This window comes from Pezoporus wallicus, unplaced genomic scaffold (assembly GCF_028554395.1).
Source record: "Pezoporus wallicus isolate ANWC-B61680 ecotype Strahan unplaced genomic scaffold, APGP_CSIRO_Pwel_v1 scaffold_3294, whole genome shotgun sequence".
NCBI lineage: Eukaryota > Metazoa > Chordata > Aves > Psittaciformes > Psittacidae > Pezoporus > Pezoporus wallicus.
This window is the reverse complement of record NW_026635478.1, coordinates 3,753,904-3,770,816: the sequence shown is the minus strand read 5'-3', so window position 1 is coordinate 3,770,816 and position 16,913 is coordinate 3,753,904. Positions and strand designations below refer to the sequence as shown.

At 42.4% G+C, this 16,913-nt stretch overlaps 1 protein-coding gene across 5 annotated transcripts; it reads left to right on the top strand.

The window, feature by feature from the left end:
• Positions 1-87: 87 nt before the first annotated feature.
• Positions 88-16,070, top strand: STRA8 (stimulated by retinoic acid 8). 5 transcript variants are annotated; one of them, XM_057425700.1, is made up of 9 exons: positions 88-205; positions 777-974; positions 2,730-2,805; positions 4,624-4,711; positions 5,114-5,266; positions 8,373-8,655; positions 9,899-9,975; positions 11,710-11,821; positions 15,795-16,070. In XM_057425700.1, the coding sequence occupies exons 2-9, from the start codon at positions 783-785 to the stop codon at positions 15,993-15,995; spliced, it is 1,182 nt and encodes a 393-aa protein (XP_057281683.1). In that variant the 5' UTR covers positions 88-205; positions 777-782; the 3' UTR covers positions 15,996-16,070. The 5 variants fall into 5 exon arrangements, with proteins under 5 accessions (XP_057281683.1, XP_057281693.1, XP_057281709.1 ...); XM_057425710.1 differs by lacking the exon at positions 88-205 and having other exon boundaries at positions 639-974; positions 4,627-4,711; XM_057425726.1 differs by lacking the exons at positions 88-205; positions 15,795-16,070 and adding an exon at positions 15,280-15,577 and having other exon boundaries at positions 639-974; positions 4,627-4,711.
• The last annotated feature ends 843 nt before the right edge of the window (positions 16,071-16,913 follow it).

Sequence of the window (16,913 nt, the reverse complement as noted above, 5' to 3'; positions counted from 1 at the left end):
ATGAGAGGGGGTCGGGCCGAAGCCGGGCCGAGCCGAGCCGAGCCGAGCCGGGCAGGGCAGGGCGGGTTCGATCGATCGATCGCTCGGTCGATCCACGGAAGCTTCTGGCAGATTTCCGCAGGGGCTTATCCGGGCTGGCCTCTTCCCTCCCGGCTGCAGAAGAAACAGCAGGGGTAGGCGTTCTTATCTCTAGGCCGTGCTTGCAGTCGGTAAGGGGGCAGGGAGCACTCGTCCAGTGCCAGGAAGGGCTTCCCAAGGCGGGCAGTTTGTGCTCTCTCAGGCTGGAGGTGTGGCTGCAGCGGGCCTGGGTGGGCAAGTATCTGGCTCTCTCACACGTGTACATTTTGTATCGATGCCTGCTCAGATGTCACAGTTAATTGGAGAAAGAATTCCGGCGTGGAGAAGAAGTCTGTCTTTACCATTGGTGGGCCTGAGGAGCCTCAGCACAATGTGAAGCTGAGCCCCACATAGCCCATGAAAATGGAGCATCATGTCATTGTGGGGACAGGTGCAGGAGGCGGTAGGCTTGTCTCAGCTGTGTTTCATGCCCCACAGTTTATCATTAGTGATAGGTTAGGCCTTATTCAGTACTTAGAGGTGACATCCCTCAGGCAAAAAAGAAGATTTCAAACTCATTACTTCCTGTGGAAAAATGAGCTGGAGTGCTCTTTTGAGTCACCCAAGCTTGCCTTTTTCGTCAGTCCACTATGCAGGCTTTAAGGTTTCTTTTTCTTCACTTACATATTTATTCAATATAAATAAATGTTGCATTGCAGCTTTTGATGGAGACAGCTGGAGGCTGTAGGAAGACGCATGCCAGAGTGAATCCCAGTCCCCTGAGACAACTGCAAGAGGCAAAGCCTCACGTGGCCAAGCAGCGCTCATCACAGGCACGCCACCGGGCTACGCTGGCAAACCTCTTCAGCAGCTTGCAGGAAGCTGTTTTGTCCCGGTCAGGCAGTTCAGCATCAAAGGTGCGCAGCAGTGACTGCACTTTGTGCAGTGCTTGTTATATGTGGGTGTGTTTAATTTTAACCAGCTTCCTTAGGATGGCCACTGTATCTTTATGGATGCCAGTCTGTGTGTAATTTCACGTGTGCAGCTTTCCTCGATTGCATTTACTTTAAAGCAGGCAGGTCAGTGTAAGAAAATTGCCCACTTTGTAAATTATGGATCATGGGTTCATCATGGGCCCTATCTGCACTTTTCTCAGAGGGTTTTTGCAGCTTCTTTATAGCTTTGCGGCTTCTTTATGTTTTGTAAACAAACCAAGGGATCCCATGATGAAGTATCTTCATTTTGCAGCATTTTGTTGTGAAATCAGAATAGTGTGTTTAAGGATTAAGAGAATAAGTTGTAGGGGAGGGAGTAATTCATTCAGCCTTATGAGGGTGCACTCTCTATTCAACACACTGGAAAAATAAGTCAGGAAAAAACAACCACCAGTACTGTTTATTGGTCTCTACTAAACTACAACCAAAAAAACCAAACCCAACAAAGCAAAACCCCCAAAACTATTTCCTTAAAACAAAATTGTTTATAAAGATAAAATTGACCCAAAAATGCTACTAGAAAGACTGATATTACTATTCTCAAGGCAGAGGAATAAACACAGGGAGTCCTTTTTATCCTCAACTCCACCACCGCTTCATTTAGTAAGATCAGTTACTTTTCAGTTTTCCAGTTTGTAAAATGGAGAGCATAATGATTGCTTAGGAAGGGAATTGTCCTTGTAAATGGTTTTAAGGCTCCAAATATGCAAAGTACTGCTATCTGGGGCTTGTGCCTGCTGAGCCCCTTACCTCTCATGCCGGTTGAGGTAGGAGTTCAGTTTGCCATGTTCTGAACAAGATGCAAGTTAAGCTGATATCACCATTATCTCAGAAGCCAGGACTAAACAGATAACTTATTTTGTCTAGTCTAAGGGGACTATCTTCACATCAATTCTTGAAATTGCATTTTCATACTATCATGTGCCCCTTGTGTGACACTTAAAGGCCAAGGAGGCTCAGTATCTGTGAGAGCCTAAACACAGACGTTCACTTGTAATCCCAGTGGTTAGTGTCTGACTAAAATAACCCATGTGAAAACTCTACAAGATATTCACCCTGCCTATGGCAATTGTGGATCGTGTCACCAATCACATAAATCTTGAAATATTTTTGAGCTGCATATGTTTAAATGTATTGGCCATATGTTCTCAGCTGTGTTTTCTATAAATGATGGAATGATGTGCAGCAAACTGAAGTTACTCCAGTTTACATAAGTGTAGCTGAGACTACAACAGGGCAAAGGCTTCTCCTGGCAAAATTCTCATGGGAAATGATTAGTAAAGTCTTATGCCTGAAGATGGTAGATATCCAGCAAGACTTCAAAGCATGGTATTTCTGGACATGCTCCAAGAAGAGAGTGAGCCAAACAAGACCATCCGCTGACGAAAGAAGGTCAGAGTTAAGTAACAAATGTCTATGTAACTAGGTGTTACGTGTTTGTATTGCATAATATAATTATATATTTATATCCTGTATTTAAGTTTGTTCTGGTATTAGTTCTTTTCCCTTTTCATATGCATGACAGTTGCTGGTGAAAAAACACAGTTGTTTTCACAGAGACACTGATATAACTGAAGGTCAAAATGAAGGAAAAGTGAAGAAAGCAACCAAGGCATGTTAAAGCAGGAATCTAGTCAGAGCAGAGAGCAATCAGTTCTCATTTCTTCTTATGTTTAGTATCAGGTTTTGCGTAAGGCCAAGAAATCTATCCAGAAGCTGGAGCAAACCTTGGGTTCTTTGCTGAAGATGAAAGGTAACTGTATGCAACTGCATTTGCTGTGGACAGAGTGCCTAGTTTTGTTTTGTTAATTTATTTGTTAAATAGAGACAGACAGGTACACGACTGAGCCCATTAAAACATTAAACTGTGGCTTTAGTTGTAGCAGTAAGCAGGGGATAGCAAAAAGTGTATTGACCCACTAAACACTGCACCTCAGAAATCCCCCTCTGACTCTCAGTTGTTCCTACCCCGTCCTCAGCCTAGGTGAAGGAAGGAAACAAGTAATTCCTGCTAACCCGTGGCAGCAAGTAGTTCAGGCAGAGTGTCCTTGTCACCCTTCTGCCAATTCACCCCTGGCAGGTTTGGGGCTGGCATGGGTCCCTAGGCTGCATGCTTGGGCTCCCAGTGAGAGGCTGCAGGAGCATCTGCGCTCCTCACAGCTGCAGCAACATGGCACAGTCCAAGTTGAGCCCAGCCAGGACTTAAAACTTCAGAACAGCAGGCTCTGGGTGAGGTAAAGGAGGGGGACAGAGAAGGTTTTGAGGATTTCCTAGAATAGGAAACAGAAGCCTCTAATTAAGAACCTCTCATAGAAATGGGTAAGAGAGATGCTGCAGTTTTGGTTTTTTTCAGCGTGATGGGTCATCTTCATGCACTCTTCCATTATCACTTGTGACAGCATGCATCACACCAGTCTAGCGTGTGCTGTCAGCAGTTGAGGCAGCTCCCACTTTGGAACTTCACACCCTTGCCAACATGCCTTCTGTTTACTGATGCTGGCTACTGCCCTCAGTGGCAGCAAGTAGGACTGGGGGCTGATGGGGTAGAGACTTTGACCATATTTTTATGTCCCTTCAAGCGTGCAAATTAATGTTGGCTAGAAAAAATACCCAGACATTGCTATTCTTTCAACTTGCTCCTCCCAATAATTTGCAACTGTTAGAAGTCCCAGTGCTTAAAATGAGCAATTTCCTCTGAGCACACATTCTTTCATAAATCATAAAAGTCAGCCATAGGTACAGGGAGTAGTTTGACAGAGTAAACCTCTCCTATGAAGAGAGGCTGAAAGAGTTCAGTCTGGAGAAGGCTCAGGGGAGACATAACAGTCTTCTAATACATAAAGGGGGCCTACAAGAAATCTGGAGACAAAGTTTTTACAAGGGCATGTAGTGACAGGACAAGAGGGAATAGATTTAAACTGAAAGGTCGGTTTATATTAGATATTAGGAAGAAATTCTTTACTGTGAGGGTGGTGAGGCACTGGCACAGGTTGCCCAGAGAAGCTACGGCTGCCCCATCCCTGGCAGTGTTCAAGGCCAGGTTGGACGGGGCTTTGAGCAACCTGGTGTGGTGGAAGATGTCCTTGCTCATGGCAGGGGGCTGGAAGCAGATGACGTTTAAGGTCCTATCCAACACAAACTGTTCTGTTGTTTTACAAAATTGAAGGGATCACAAGCAGTGAGGCTGGTTGAGGAGAGTTTGGAGGTAAACTTCCCCTTGCATTTATTTGCATACTAATTAATTCATACTGCTTGTGAATACTGTATTGACTAGTACTTGCCTGGACATTGATTTGCTGGTTGTTTTCACCATCAGGTCTATCAGACCAACATTAGGAAGAAGGTATCGATTCAAAGTTCCTCAATAATCATACACACACACCCCCCCCCCCCCCCAATGGTAATTACATTGTAGAAGAGGAAGAAGTTTCTCCTTTTACATCATTTTTGCCTTATGAAAAGCTCTGGCTTGTGAAGAACCAGTTGTTGAAACTATTCTGTTTGACTGGGGCTGAGGGTGAGAGGGAAGCCTAGAGTACCACTGATGTGACAGTAACTTCTCCGCTGACAACAGAATCCTTCAGTCTGGAGGATTGGAATCCATCTGGCTTGGAGGAACTCAGGGAGGAATATGTCAAGAGGCACTTCAGCAATCACAGGTAAGGACTTATACCAATCAAAGAAAGATGATAATACTTTGCACTTGTTTTCATCCCAGCATCTCTGAACCTCTTCGTCATTGTTGTTGTATTTCCAAGCAGAGGCCTTTCAGTGTGAGGTAAAGAGATTTCACCTGGACCCCTGTAATATCGGTGCTGTGAAAAAACACTCTAAGCATGTTGTTGGTCTCGTTTCTAGTCAGTGCTTGTATTTCCTTCCCTCCTATGCAGCTGATCTCCAGCAAGGACTTCTCATTTGCCTGCAAACAAAAAGAGGATGAGAAGGCTGGCTTGGAAAGAATGGCCCTTCACTCGGGAGTGAGCATGACAAGGGTCTTATTAATTCAATTCATAAGTTGTTCATGTGGCTTTTTATTCTGTGTATTCTTGTGTTCTTTCCAGCACTGCAGCAGCCTCCGAAGCTGTAAGTGAGACTGACTCTTCTGTCTCGTATTTGATTCAAGAATGTGAAAAGCCAATGCTGGAAGAGGATAGGAAGCCAGAATTGATCCAGTCTTCAGACACTTCATCCCCAGATCTAGTGGAATTTGAACGGTAGATGCATCCCATGTTGACTTCAGTTTTTTAAGTTGTTTGAAATAGCTGCTGTTCCAGTTGCTGCTGTTCATGCAGCCCTACTGGAACTTGTATCTGCCTTGCAGGAGCTTTATGCCAGCAATTTTAACCCTGCTGGTGATGAACCTGAGCACCTCCTAAGTCCCTTACTGGCAACTTGCATGTCAATGGACTCCCAGCATCATAGCAGCCCCCAGCTCTCCAGGCCTTGGAAAATCCCTGGGGGTTTTCCATGCATCCTCAAGAAAGGGAAAAAAAATTCTTTTAAATATGTCAGTCCATGCATGGCCATGTTTTACCACTGTCCGTACTGCTTGCAGGGTCAGATGCAACAGACCTCCTAACAAAAGTGGTTCAATAGGCAAGGAATAGGAGATTATTCATCCAGAGAGTGCTTTACGTAGGTGCATGTCCGTGTGTATTTGTGGCATCAGTACCACTATCAAGTTGTATCTATGCAACAGGGCTAGATTTTAGGAATGTAAGAATTGCTGTATGTCTAGCTGTATGTGTTCTGGGGAGGTGCAGGAGCCAGAGGTATGCAGACACTTTCCCCCACAGTGATGTTCATTCTGCCTGTAATAGCATTGTTACGAGGAGCTTGGACACTTATTGCCCCTCACAGAAATAGACCTTTAGCTCCTGACAGCTTGCAGTACTTTTCTGTGGGATCAGAGCAGGATGAGGCTGGATCCAGTCAGGGAAGATCATGTAGTCCTCAGCCTGTGGGCTGCAAAATAGTGGTGGTCTGAAAGATACCAGAAAGCACTCTTCAGAATGTCTGCAACATGGCGGGGGGAGAAGGGGAACGTAAACACCTGTATGTGTCAGACTTCTAGCTAGTGGGTACAAGCCTGTAACCTCCTTTACAATCATCTCCCAAGTGCCTAATGCAGGACCTAAAAATCAAAGACCACTGTTCTTGTGTCAGTGATCCATATATTTTAGTCTCTGGTTGAAATGGTAAAAATTACTGGGTTTATTTCGAAGTTATTGGTATCTTAAGAGTGAGTACATTATTCATCACATTCTTCCTCTTGCTGTCAGACAGCACTAGGAGGTACGTAGAGGTCATGGATGCTTTCCAAAAGCATAAATGATAATTTAGTTGTAAAGATTTGAGAAACAGATGGGTATCTAATCTATCCTGTACCATCAAGCAGAGTCAGTTTCACCCTAACCATTTCAGAGTTAAGAATATGCAGTGCAGGAGAATCCACAGGTGCGCCTGGCATCCTCTTCCACATAAACAAAAACTTCCGCGGTTCCTTCTCTTTTCCTTTGAGCCGGTGCTTATTTATAAAATTCCCTTGGATTATTGAGTTTTTCATCAAAGTGAGGCTTCAGTTGTGCCAGCAGATGGCACTAGCCTCTCGCTCCTGTTCCTGCTTTTGCTCCTGTGAGAATCGGCGGTGGCTGTAGTAAGGTATCATTTATAAGACCTTGAAATGTGCTGACTCAAGATTTTCTGGGGGAAGTAAGCTCTACTGCATGAAAGCATGCACGACAGAGCCATAAAGAGCTTCTTCACTGACGAGGCAGACCAGGGCCTGTACTGTATGGACTCTGGCAGTTGTTCTACAGTCATATGGCAGACCACAGTTGGTTCATAGCTTCTCAAAAGCATCTTCTCAAAAAATGGTCTTTTATAACAGGCATAAAACAATAGGGACTCTTCATCAAAGAAAGTAACAGCCTTTTGGTGACTGCATAATCATATTATTTGGGCAGCATCAGAAATGCTTTGAGCTTCAACTGTTTTTTTTTTTGTTGTTTTTTTTTTTTTCCCATGTCCAGCAACAGGAGCTACATTGGTAGGGTACCCTGTCCAGTGCAAAATGTTGTTGTATCCTTCCAGCCAGAAAGGAGATAGTTGAGTCATGGTTCAAGCTTAATTTCTTTGGCGCAGCAGTTTAATGACCATTCATATTCTTCTGTTTGAGAAACTCCAGATCCTTTGGTTGGAGCTGGACATACAGAATCTTTAGTGAGAGCAATACTGTACATGAGAATGCTTATTCTCCTTCTGTTATTTTGTCTCCAGCAATGAAGGAAAATACTCCAGAGTGTGGAAACCGGAGTTTGAATATGTTTATGCTTGTGTGCAGAATCTTAAGATTTTTCGATATTGGTTTGCTGAAACAACTATGAGGAGAGGGTAGGAGAGGAGAAAATGAGAAAAGAAAGGAAAATGAGTAAAGAAAAGAGACTGAACTCTTCTGAGTTATTTTCTCTCATGCAATACTGTTCAGTTAATCAGGAAATGTGCTCATCTGGGACATCTTCAAGGAATCATTTTGAGCCCAAACTTAGTAAGAGTGACTGCTGTTTATAGAACTCTTAGTTTGTATTCTTTTGATCTTGTTATTTTCATCTGAGAGGCTCTAAGCATTTAATTAACATAAAATAACCTTTCCAAAGTAGATATTATTATCCCTAGTTCACTGTGCCACACAGTGGTAACAGAAGAAGTGGGCTCATTCTGAGGTTAGTAACAGGGTTGAAATTATGGCACATATGTTCCATTACAAATTTCACTACAGACTGCACAGAAGTCAGTGTTAAAGATGTGTTTCTTCAGATATAAAACGGAGGAAATTGAGCTCCTATGCTTATTTAAGTCAGAGCATCCAGGCCTAGGGTAGTCTCTTTCTATCTGTATGTATAGTACCATCAGGATATAGCCTCAGCCAAGGCTAAGTTAGTGCGATGCCACTAAAAGTATAAAAAGTGAATTACAACGTAAAATCCTCAGATATAAAGGCAAGTAACTCAAAATTTATGAAATGCCAGAATGAGGTTTTCGTGTGCAACAAGTACAGTGTGAAGTGCCTGGAGCTTCTGTTGTGAGGCAGCTTTGCTTGGACTGTAGCTAGAACGTGCCTCTTGCAGATGAAACCTTGGCAAAGAGTTGCTAAGACCTTCAAACAGTGTTGGACAACCTGCAGTAATTGTATGAAGTCTTAGGGGGAGAGTGAGCGAAGTAGTTATGAATCAGAGCTACTCCCCAGGCTCCTGCTGAATTATAGTAAATGGCTGGATCATAGCCTGCTCTTAAGAGATGCTCACTTTCTGTTCATTGCAGATACCTGTATTTTTATAAGCACACAGTGGATCTACTGATAGAACATGGAATTGTTTGCACTGAGGAGGTGCCTCTTCCTGAGGTATCCACGGCTATTTCCCACCTCTGGCAAGAGCTTTCAGAAGACAGGAGAGACAGCATCTTGCAGTACTGTAGCCAGAGAGATTTCCTCATGGATCCTAAGGCTGCTTGCCAGGAGCCTGCATGCACTGAAGGTAGTGTGAGGGACAGTCGAGGTAACAGTGAGGAAGCCAGTGATTCCTCAGTCTCCACACCAGAGGAAGTAAGTGCTCAGTAACATACATCTGCCTCTGAAACTCCAAGCTTTCAGATGCTAATTGGCTCTGCAGCTTTTAATTTTTAACATACAGTAGTTGCAATTAAGCTTTCCAAGACCACTTGAATGCAAAAAGTGAAGACAATAAGTAGTCTTTGAGTAAATGTCTGCACTAAATTCTCTTGGTAAAAGAGAGAATTGTCTCCTTGGCAAGCTATAGGAGTGCAGTGGTAGTAATCCCGATATTCTCCACTGACCGGTAGTTTTTGTGCTAAGTAACAGTTAAATTTGCTCTAACTTGCTCCAGGGGTAGGAAGCAAGGACAAGAATTACCTAGTTACTGTTCTCTGCAAACTCTCCAAGGAGCACAGATGATCTAAATCCAGAAGGAATACCCAGTTTGCCAAGGCCTGCTGTGTTTTGGGTTGTGTGGCTTCTTTTCATCAAAGCACTTGGTAGCAAAGAGAAAGTTCCAGTGATACAGGGCTAATGACTGCCTGTGTCATGCACCTCTGCAGAGCCAAGAACTTAGTGACTGAGTAGACCGAGCATTTGTTAAAAAGAGATGAAATAACAGCCAACTCTTTGTAAACTGTTCCTGGAGCACTGATTACTTAAGCAACTAGCTGCTCAAAGACATGTAATTTTATTAGCTGCAGATGTCCACCTTTAGCATGCAAGTAAATGGTATTGACAAGTTCTTTTTGAGTCACATGACACAACTTATATTGCTGACCTCCTTAGGAAATGTCATGGCGGTGTTGCATGTACAGTACTTTCTGGCACAGAAAATGTGTGAACTGCATTATGGCACAGTAAACTAATGAGTTTATCAGTCTGTCGCAGGGAGCATCTAAATTCCTTTGCAAGCCATGTCGCACACAGCGGAATGAGATTTGGGGAGACTGAGGTCTCCAGCCAGAAGCAGCAGCCCATGGTCAAGTCTCTAAAGCACTGATACAATTCATGTTTTACTGATTTTTGGGAGATGTAATGTTAAGTCTAATTCCTAGAAGTTGAAACGCAGGCTGAAGGGAATGTACTAACCTTATGTTCCTAGTCATGAAATACAGTTATTCCCTATTAATCCTGTCTTCACAAAACCCTCTTGGTTTACTCTAGCCGTAAGCATACTTGTAAAAGGAAAGAAAGAATATCATGCTTTTAAAAGCTTCATTTATAAAATTATGTACTAGGTAGAACTTCTGGGTGGCTGGATATGTTGACATCTGAAATGTTTCTCCAATAGGTAATGTTTGAAGATGCGTTTGATGTTGCTGCTGGTTTCCTTGACAGAAGTGAGACTCAGGGAATGTCTAGCCAGAGGTAAATTGCAAACTCACCCCTTTTGCTAGACAGACTAAGTTAGTAGCCCACTATCAATTCTCCATGGCAAGTTTTCTGCATAGTAAGGCAATAGCTTAGCTTCTCTTTTTGTGCCTGATTTTCAGTAAATGGTTACAATAGCAGGCTCCAGCAATTGTGCTCATAATAATACTGTCTCTTAGGGTGCATAAGTGAAATGATTAATAGGCATTTACGACAGAATTAGTAAGAATCACTTACTAAGAACACCCCATCGCTTCAAAGTAGCTGGGCTCCTTCTGATTTTCTTCACTACTCTGCATAGCTTTCCATCTTTTCAAATTACAGTATTTGTAATGCTTTCCTTTTCTCTCTCTCACTTACCAGGTCTAGGAGGACTATAAGGCATTCCCTGGATAAGTCAGCTAGTCATAACTCTACCCACATTTAATGAGATAAAAAAGATAATTTTCTAACATTGCCTCCCTTACCTTTTTCAAGTACCCCAATTCAATCACAAGGAAGTGATCAAGCTAAAGTGTGGTTGACCTGAGTAGTTACATGAAAGAAATACAAGACCTATTAAATAGAAACATCTTTTTCCTCTACAGGTCAGATGAGTTACCTAAAAGAGAACATGTCAGATGCAAAGCTGGCACTGCCTTTGATTTTCAGACCAAAGAAAGAAAAGGGTGCTTTCCTGAAGAGGAAAATCACATTAAAACTCATCTTTATGCATTCTTGTTACTTCATTAGGATTGTTTCTTTTTGCAAATAATGTTTTTATTCTGGGTTTGTTTTTTGTTTTGGTTTGGGTTTTTTTTAATCCCTTTTCCCACTTATTTTTCCATATTTAGAGTTCTTTATTGTGAATCTCTTTTACCACCATTCCACCTTGCACTTCCAGAGCAGAATGAATGGAAAAAAGGCTGTTTTGGCTGTTGATCAGAATATGCTTGAATATATAATAGGGCTTAAGAAATACATATCTATTCAATAACATTTATTAGGTCACAATTGTTGTTTGTTTTTAAAATAAGATTAACTATTCCTTAATACCGCAGTGTATTGCCATCATCTTTGCAATCTGTTTTAGGTCCCAAATTAGATTAGTATTTCAATAGTCAACGTTTATCCTCTTCTCTTCCTTCCCTGTCGCTCTGTGCCTTGTAATTCTAGACAGAGACATGATGGCAGAACTTTGTAAAATTCCAGGGAGGATATAGAGGAGAGGAACAAAATGCATAGCTTTTTTGACAGAAGTACCTGTTACCTGAATACAAACCTGCCAGCAATAGGTGATTGTCATTTCATGACCACACGTTACTGCATTCACTCAAAAACTTTACAAAAGAAGTCAAAGCTGTTCCTCTAAACAACCCTAAAAAAATACACCAACAAATAACCATTGTTGCTCTCTGTTATAATGGATAGATACTTCTCCCCAAAACAATGTTACTAAAGCTGTTACATGGATCTATTTGTTGTGATTCTGGTTTCTTCTATTGTGTTCTCTTCTCTTACATATTTTCCTTGCATTTGTTAGAAAGTATCTCATCAGTACATCTACTTCCACTCTTCCCTGTCTTGCTTGGCTATTGTATTTAATATCAGAATTATCTTGAAAACAATTTGAATATTTTTTTAATTTATAAGAAAAATATGAAGGAGAGAAAGTAAAAATATGGAAGAGCTAAAGTAGGAGGAGAAATGAAGGAATGGAAAGTTGAATGTATTGTCTGGTCCCATTTTCAGTTCAGCATTTGCAAGCTGCACTTACGAAAATCCAAAGGATCACCACATGCTCTATCTGCAGACCACTGACTTCCTAAAAAAACTCTTCTTTGCTGATACACAGTTTTGCCAGGTAAGCTTTGCCAAAGGATTTCTTATCTAAACAGTATGTTTCTGTCATTGTCAAGAAAGAATTTCTGTTTTCTGTGCTTCTGATCATATTGTCCAGAACCATTACAAATGACAGCTTGGGGCTCATCACTTCAGATGTGTCATTTCAAAAGGTCAGTAGGATTGCCTTTGTAAGAGGCAAAGTGTGAGGTGTTGATAGTGCTTAGAAATTATTCAAAATGGCAAATTACATGAGGATCTCTTTTTTTCTTTTTCTTTTTTTAATTATTTTCATGGAAGTTCGTTTTGGAAAAGCTTGAGTGATCTCATCTGAGCAGGCAAAGCTGACTTTGCAGTTCTCCGTTAACATCCAGCCACTCCATTCTGAACTCAGTAGGACCACCTTCTGCTTGTCTGGGTGCCAGGTTCCCTAGGCTGAGCCATCCGCTGGCAGGCCTTAGGAGTAGGGTATTCATGTTCTTGAAAGGGCTGATAAACAGCTGCTGAGCTGCCTCTTAACCTCAGCCTTACAGTTGCAGGTTCCCTGAGCCAGAAGTCATGGTGTTTGCATTCTTGCTTTCCTCCCAAGGAGGTGGCTCAGAGCTTGCACATGGGTGGAGGAGCGAAAGGGAGCTATACCTCAGCCAGAGTTGCTTGTTCAGATTCAGAGTCAATTGTACCTCCACAGTAGCCACTCTTTTGCTATTTTTCATCACTTATATTCCGTCCAGTCACTGTTACTTGAGCAGATGCTCCTTTGACGGGAGTATTTCTGATGAGGGGTAACTGGGACAGAAAACTAAGCAGAAACTAGTGATGCACCATTAAGCACGTAGCAACTGCTGCATGCCACTTGATTGCCCCCATCTCAGGGAGACAGTAGCATTAAAGGAAGCTCAGAGAATGGCAGCAGGCACACCAGAAGGCATTAAAGAGGAGCAACTAAGTAGGACTTCTCCACAAAAAAGACTGACATGTACTGTGAGAGAATTTTGATCTGAAATGGTGTGGATTTGGTACCCAAAACGATTATTCACTGTGTCTAACATGAGAATAACTAGAAAATACTCCATGAAATTAAAAAAGAAAAAAACAACCCAACATTAAAAAACACTTGCACATGAAAATTACCAGATTTAACTCCTGGGCACCAATCCATTGACAGTTACTAAATCTGAAGGTCCAGATACAATTCCCAGCTCAGAAGGTCCTCACAGCACAGTTTGCCATAATGTTGGAGCATATATTGTGGAACAGAACACACTGCATGCACAGTTCTTGGACTTTTTGCCTGAACATCTGCTCCTGGCCTTTGTCAGAGACCAAGCACTGATCTACACAGCCTTATTACATAGAATAACTATGTTCTGCATCAAAGCAGAGCTCTTCCATATTTATGTAAATGACCACGAACTGTGCAGGCCTAGAAAACAAAGATACATTATTTTCCAGTTTTAAATTGCTTTTGTGAATGTCATTCCTGGCAGCATTGAGTGGTCCCATTTTGTCCTTCTGCTTGGTGCTGCATTATTATGTGTGAGCCCAAGTCCTTCCCACAGCTCCCAGATGAGGTGGTATAAGAGATAGTATCCCTTTCAAGCTTTGAAGAGGGACATTTGAAATAAGACTAGGAAAATATGAGTAATGGGAAGACAAGCAGGAAAAGAAGCTTAAGTACTGCAGATTGGCAGTTGACTGAGCTCTCTGAATCCAAAAGAAAATAAAAGGATGTGTGCACTTCTTTTAGGGAGGAACTTTGAGTTGTCTGTGATAAGACAATAAAAAGGGTGTGTGAGCAGAAATCAAGGCTAGGGAGTACTGATAATAAGAAGGTCAGAGTCTGTTTTGGTTTAGAGAACTGCAGTACAGCAAATTGCACCAAGAGGCAAAAAAAAAAAAAGGAAATGACAAGATTTTTTTTTGTTTTGAGAGCAGAAATTTGGCTCCATCTCAAACAAACAAATTGAGGCAGTTATGGAAGTGGTTGTATAGATAACTAACCCAAGCAGCAGCAGACAGCTCAGTATAGGCTACATACATTACCCCAGAAACTGGGCTACTTGGAACATCAGCGACTCCTGGACTTGACAGGGAAAGGAGCTCTTCCTGCCCACTGAACCCCATCCCTTGATGCAGTACCTGTGCTAGTGCTACACTAGCCCAGGAGTCTGGGCAGTGCTGAGATAAATTATCCCAAGGATAATGTGAAGTCTTGGTGCACTGTGCACACACTTTGTAGAAGGCATAGAGGTGGGTAGCAGGTCCAGTGTGAAGGCGAGGCATGCAGTTTGCACCTAACTGAAATACAAAAGACAGCTTATGGTCTCCTTTCATCTGCAGAGCTGATGAGGTGATGGGTTTTATTGCTGCTCAACATATGCCAGTGCTATGTTATGCCATTTCTGGGTAACTGTCCAGGTACAAAGTATTACTGTTGCGTTGTGTATATTCAGGATTTTGTAATCTCAGATCCACTGAGCACAGCCTTTCTTGAGCTGCTGTCCTGGCTCTCAAGGCTGCCAAGGGCATGCACCCCATTGGTACAAAAATCTTGAGAAAGACTTTTGCACAAGAGGAGAGACTAAATCATTTGGACAAGGATGGGGCGGACTCTTAAAAGGATAGTGACCCAAAAATGAGAACAGGAGCATACTTCCATCATAGATGGTAGAGAAATATTTCTGAGTGTGAGATTAAAGCCGTCTTGTCATTTTTCGAGAGCTGTTGTCTTAAGGTCACATAAGAGATGTTTAGCAGCAAAAGTAGTAAAGAATTAGTTTAGATTGAGGTCCAAAGGTTTTCCAGTATCTAAGTAAAAATCTGAGGGTCTTTTCTAAATGGCACTGAGAGCTTTTGCTTCTTCGAAGGCCCAATTTCTGTTAAAACTACAGATTCTTAGGTGAGACACTTAAAAAAACAAGTTGGATTTAGTGCTCCTTACACTATTCATTTTTTAAATGGCACCTATTTTTAAAAAGTAGTTTTGCTCTAAAGAGTCTTGCATCAGTGCAGAAAGTGGATTAGATGGAATGCAGGCATGAACACCTTTATCTCCTACACTTACATTTTTCTCAAGAGCCACTTTCTCTCTTTAAGCTGGTGAAAGACAAAACTATTTCCTGTTGTTGCTAAAAGAGCAGCAAAGCCTGAAGTCAGTAGAAATTAAGGGCTCACAAAGAAGCTCTCATATCTTCAGAGCCTGTTATGTGACCCACTTGCTACCACACTCGGGCCCAGTTGTCTAAATGACATTGATAGACACAGGGTGGAGCCCTGTGATTTTAAAAAGAAATTGATTGAAGATTTGAGCTATTCTTCATCTGGCACCTCAGGCACCTGGCAAGTGTTGGTTGCTGATTCAGAGGAGGGCTCATGACACATCAGCTGGCACATGTCAGCACTTGACCAACCCACTGTATATTTGAAATTCAATCAACTCCTGTAGTTTTTAACCCTGCTTGACTTTGGGGGGGGTTTCAGGAAGAAGATCTTCAGTTTGATTATGAGACTGTCATGCTGAGATGCACTGAGACCTTCGACGATGAAGATTTCTAAACAGTTTCTCTGTTTGCTAATGTTTTGCCAAGCATTTCTGGGTACACCAAGAGACTGCACCTCTTTCAGTGAAACACCTCTCTCAGCAGAGTGTGGAGATGCTGTGTTAAAGTGGTTTGTTATGGTTAATTTCCCATTCCCTCATCCGTGCTTCTTGGTGTATTGGTTGAGTAATTTATACCTTTGTTACAGGTTTTAGATACTTATAAAATGTTAAGAAATACTTTTGTCTATTGCAGCTTAATGCTTAACCTCACTTCACAGGTAAACTGAGCCATGTACAGTTAAGTGACTCGCCTAGCATAAGCTGTGAAAGAGCTGCAGAGAGGTCACATTAGGCTACTCACCCTCATAGGATGCAGGTCTCAAACTGCAACCTGAAAAAAATCACAAAGTACCTGCACCCTTGCAGTGATTACTATTCTGGTGCAATTTTTCAGCTTGGGCTGACAAGGAGAGAGGGATTGCCTCACAGAGAAATGAGGCTTTTGCATCTCTTTTTAAGGACAGCAGCAGTGACTACCCATTTCCAAATCACCTGGCCCCCGCAGGCACAATACTACACTGGTTTATTTACTTTTGCAAAGTGTGTAAAGCCGAGTGGTCAGCCCTGTGCTCCTCTGTCACATTTCATTCTTTGATGAGTAATGCTGCTCAGATAGTGTCTCAGAATTAAAAATGCTGTGAAGATGAATAAAATCCTTTACATCTCAGAACTATGTTCAAGGGTTAACAACCTTTCTTTATTAGCCCTTCATCCCCCACTTTTGAAGGCCAGTTCAGGACAGAAGTTAGAGAATAGAATATTTCATTTTCAAATGGCTTTCAGCCTGCCAGGTACTAGGGGATGCAGTTTTAAATGGATACCATACACTGTGGAGATGCATTCCTGTGATCGTTACACATGTTTCACTAGCAGAATTTTAGGCTAAGGCTGGCCTGAACAGTAATGCGAAACAACAGGTGTATTCAGGTAATGTGAAAATAATAACTCCTCCAAAAGGTAGCAGGCTTTGTGAAGATGTTCCAACATTAAGGAGAAGATGAAGAACTTACTACTTTGGTCCCTCTGTAGTTTACAAGAGTGCAGGCCTGTACGTCCTCTCCTGCAGAGCCAACACTACACAGACAATAGCTGTTCTGCCCTGGTGTGCAGGAGGGCTGCTCTGCCTTGGCAGGGAAGCAGCCTTAATTCCTTAGCATGTTATTGCTGAGTGCAGCACAGCAGCCCCTCACTTTACAGCACACTGAGCACAACATAGAATGGTTAAAATTGGAAGGGACCTTAAGGATCATCTATTTCTAACCTCTCTGCCACAGGCAGGGACACCTTCCACTAGACCAGATTGCTGAAAGTCCCACCCAGCCTGGTCTTGACCACTGCCAGGGATGGGGCATTCACAACACAGGGCAGTCCTACTGCCCAGGTCCCATCTTTTTATGAGAAAGCTGTGAAAACGAGCCTCTGATAGCTGTTCTAGAGCCAGTGCACCTTGGTATGAGCAAATACCCATCACCAGGTCTCCTCAGCCAGAATAGCGGGAGCATGTGCTGCGGCT

Coding starts and splice junctions, on each gene's coding strand:
- STRA8 (XM_057425700.1), top strand. CDS start 783: ATGGAGACAGCTGGAGGCTGTAGGAAGACGCATGCCAGAGTGAATCCC. Junction 9,976..11,709: donor CAGGGAATGTCTAGCCAGAG/GTAAATTGCAAA, acceptor TCCCATTTTCAG/TTCAGCATTTGCAAGCTGCA. Junction 11,822..15,794: donor CTGATACACAGTTTTGCCAG/GTAAGCTTTGCC, acceptor GCAATTTTTCAG/CTTGGGCTGACAAGGAGAGA.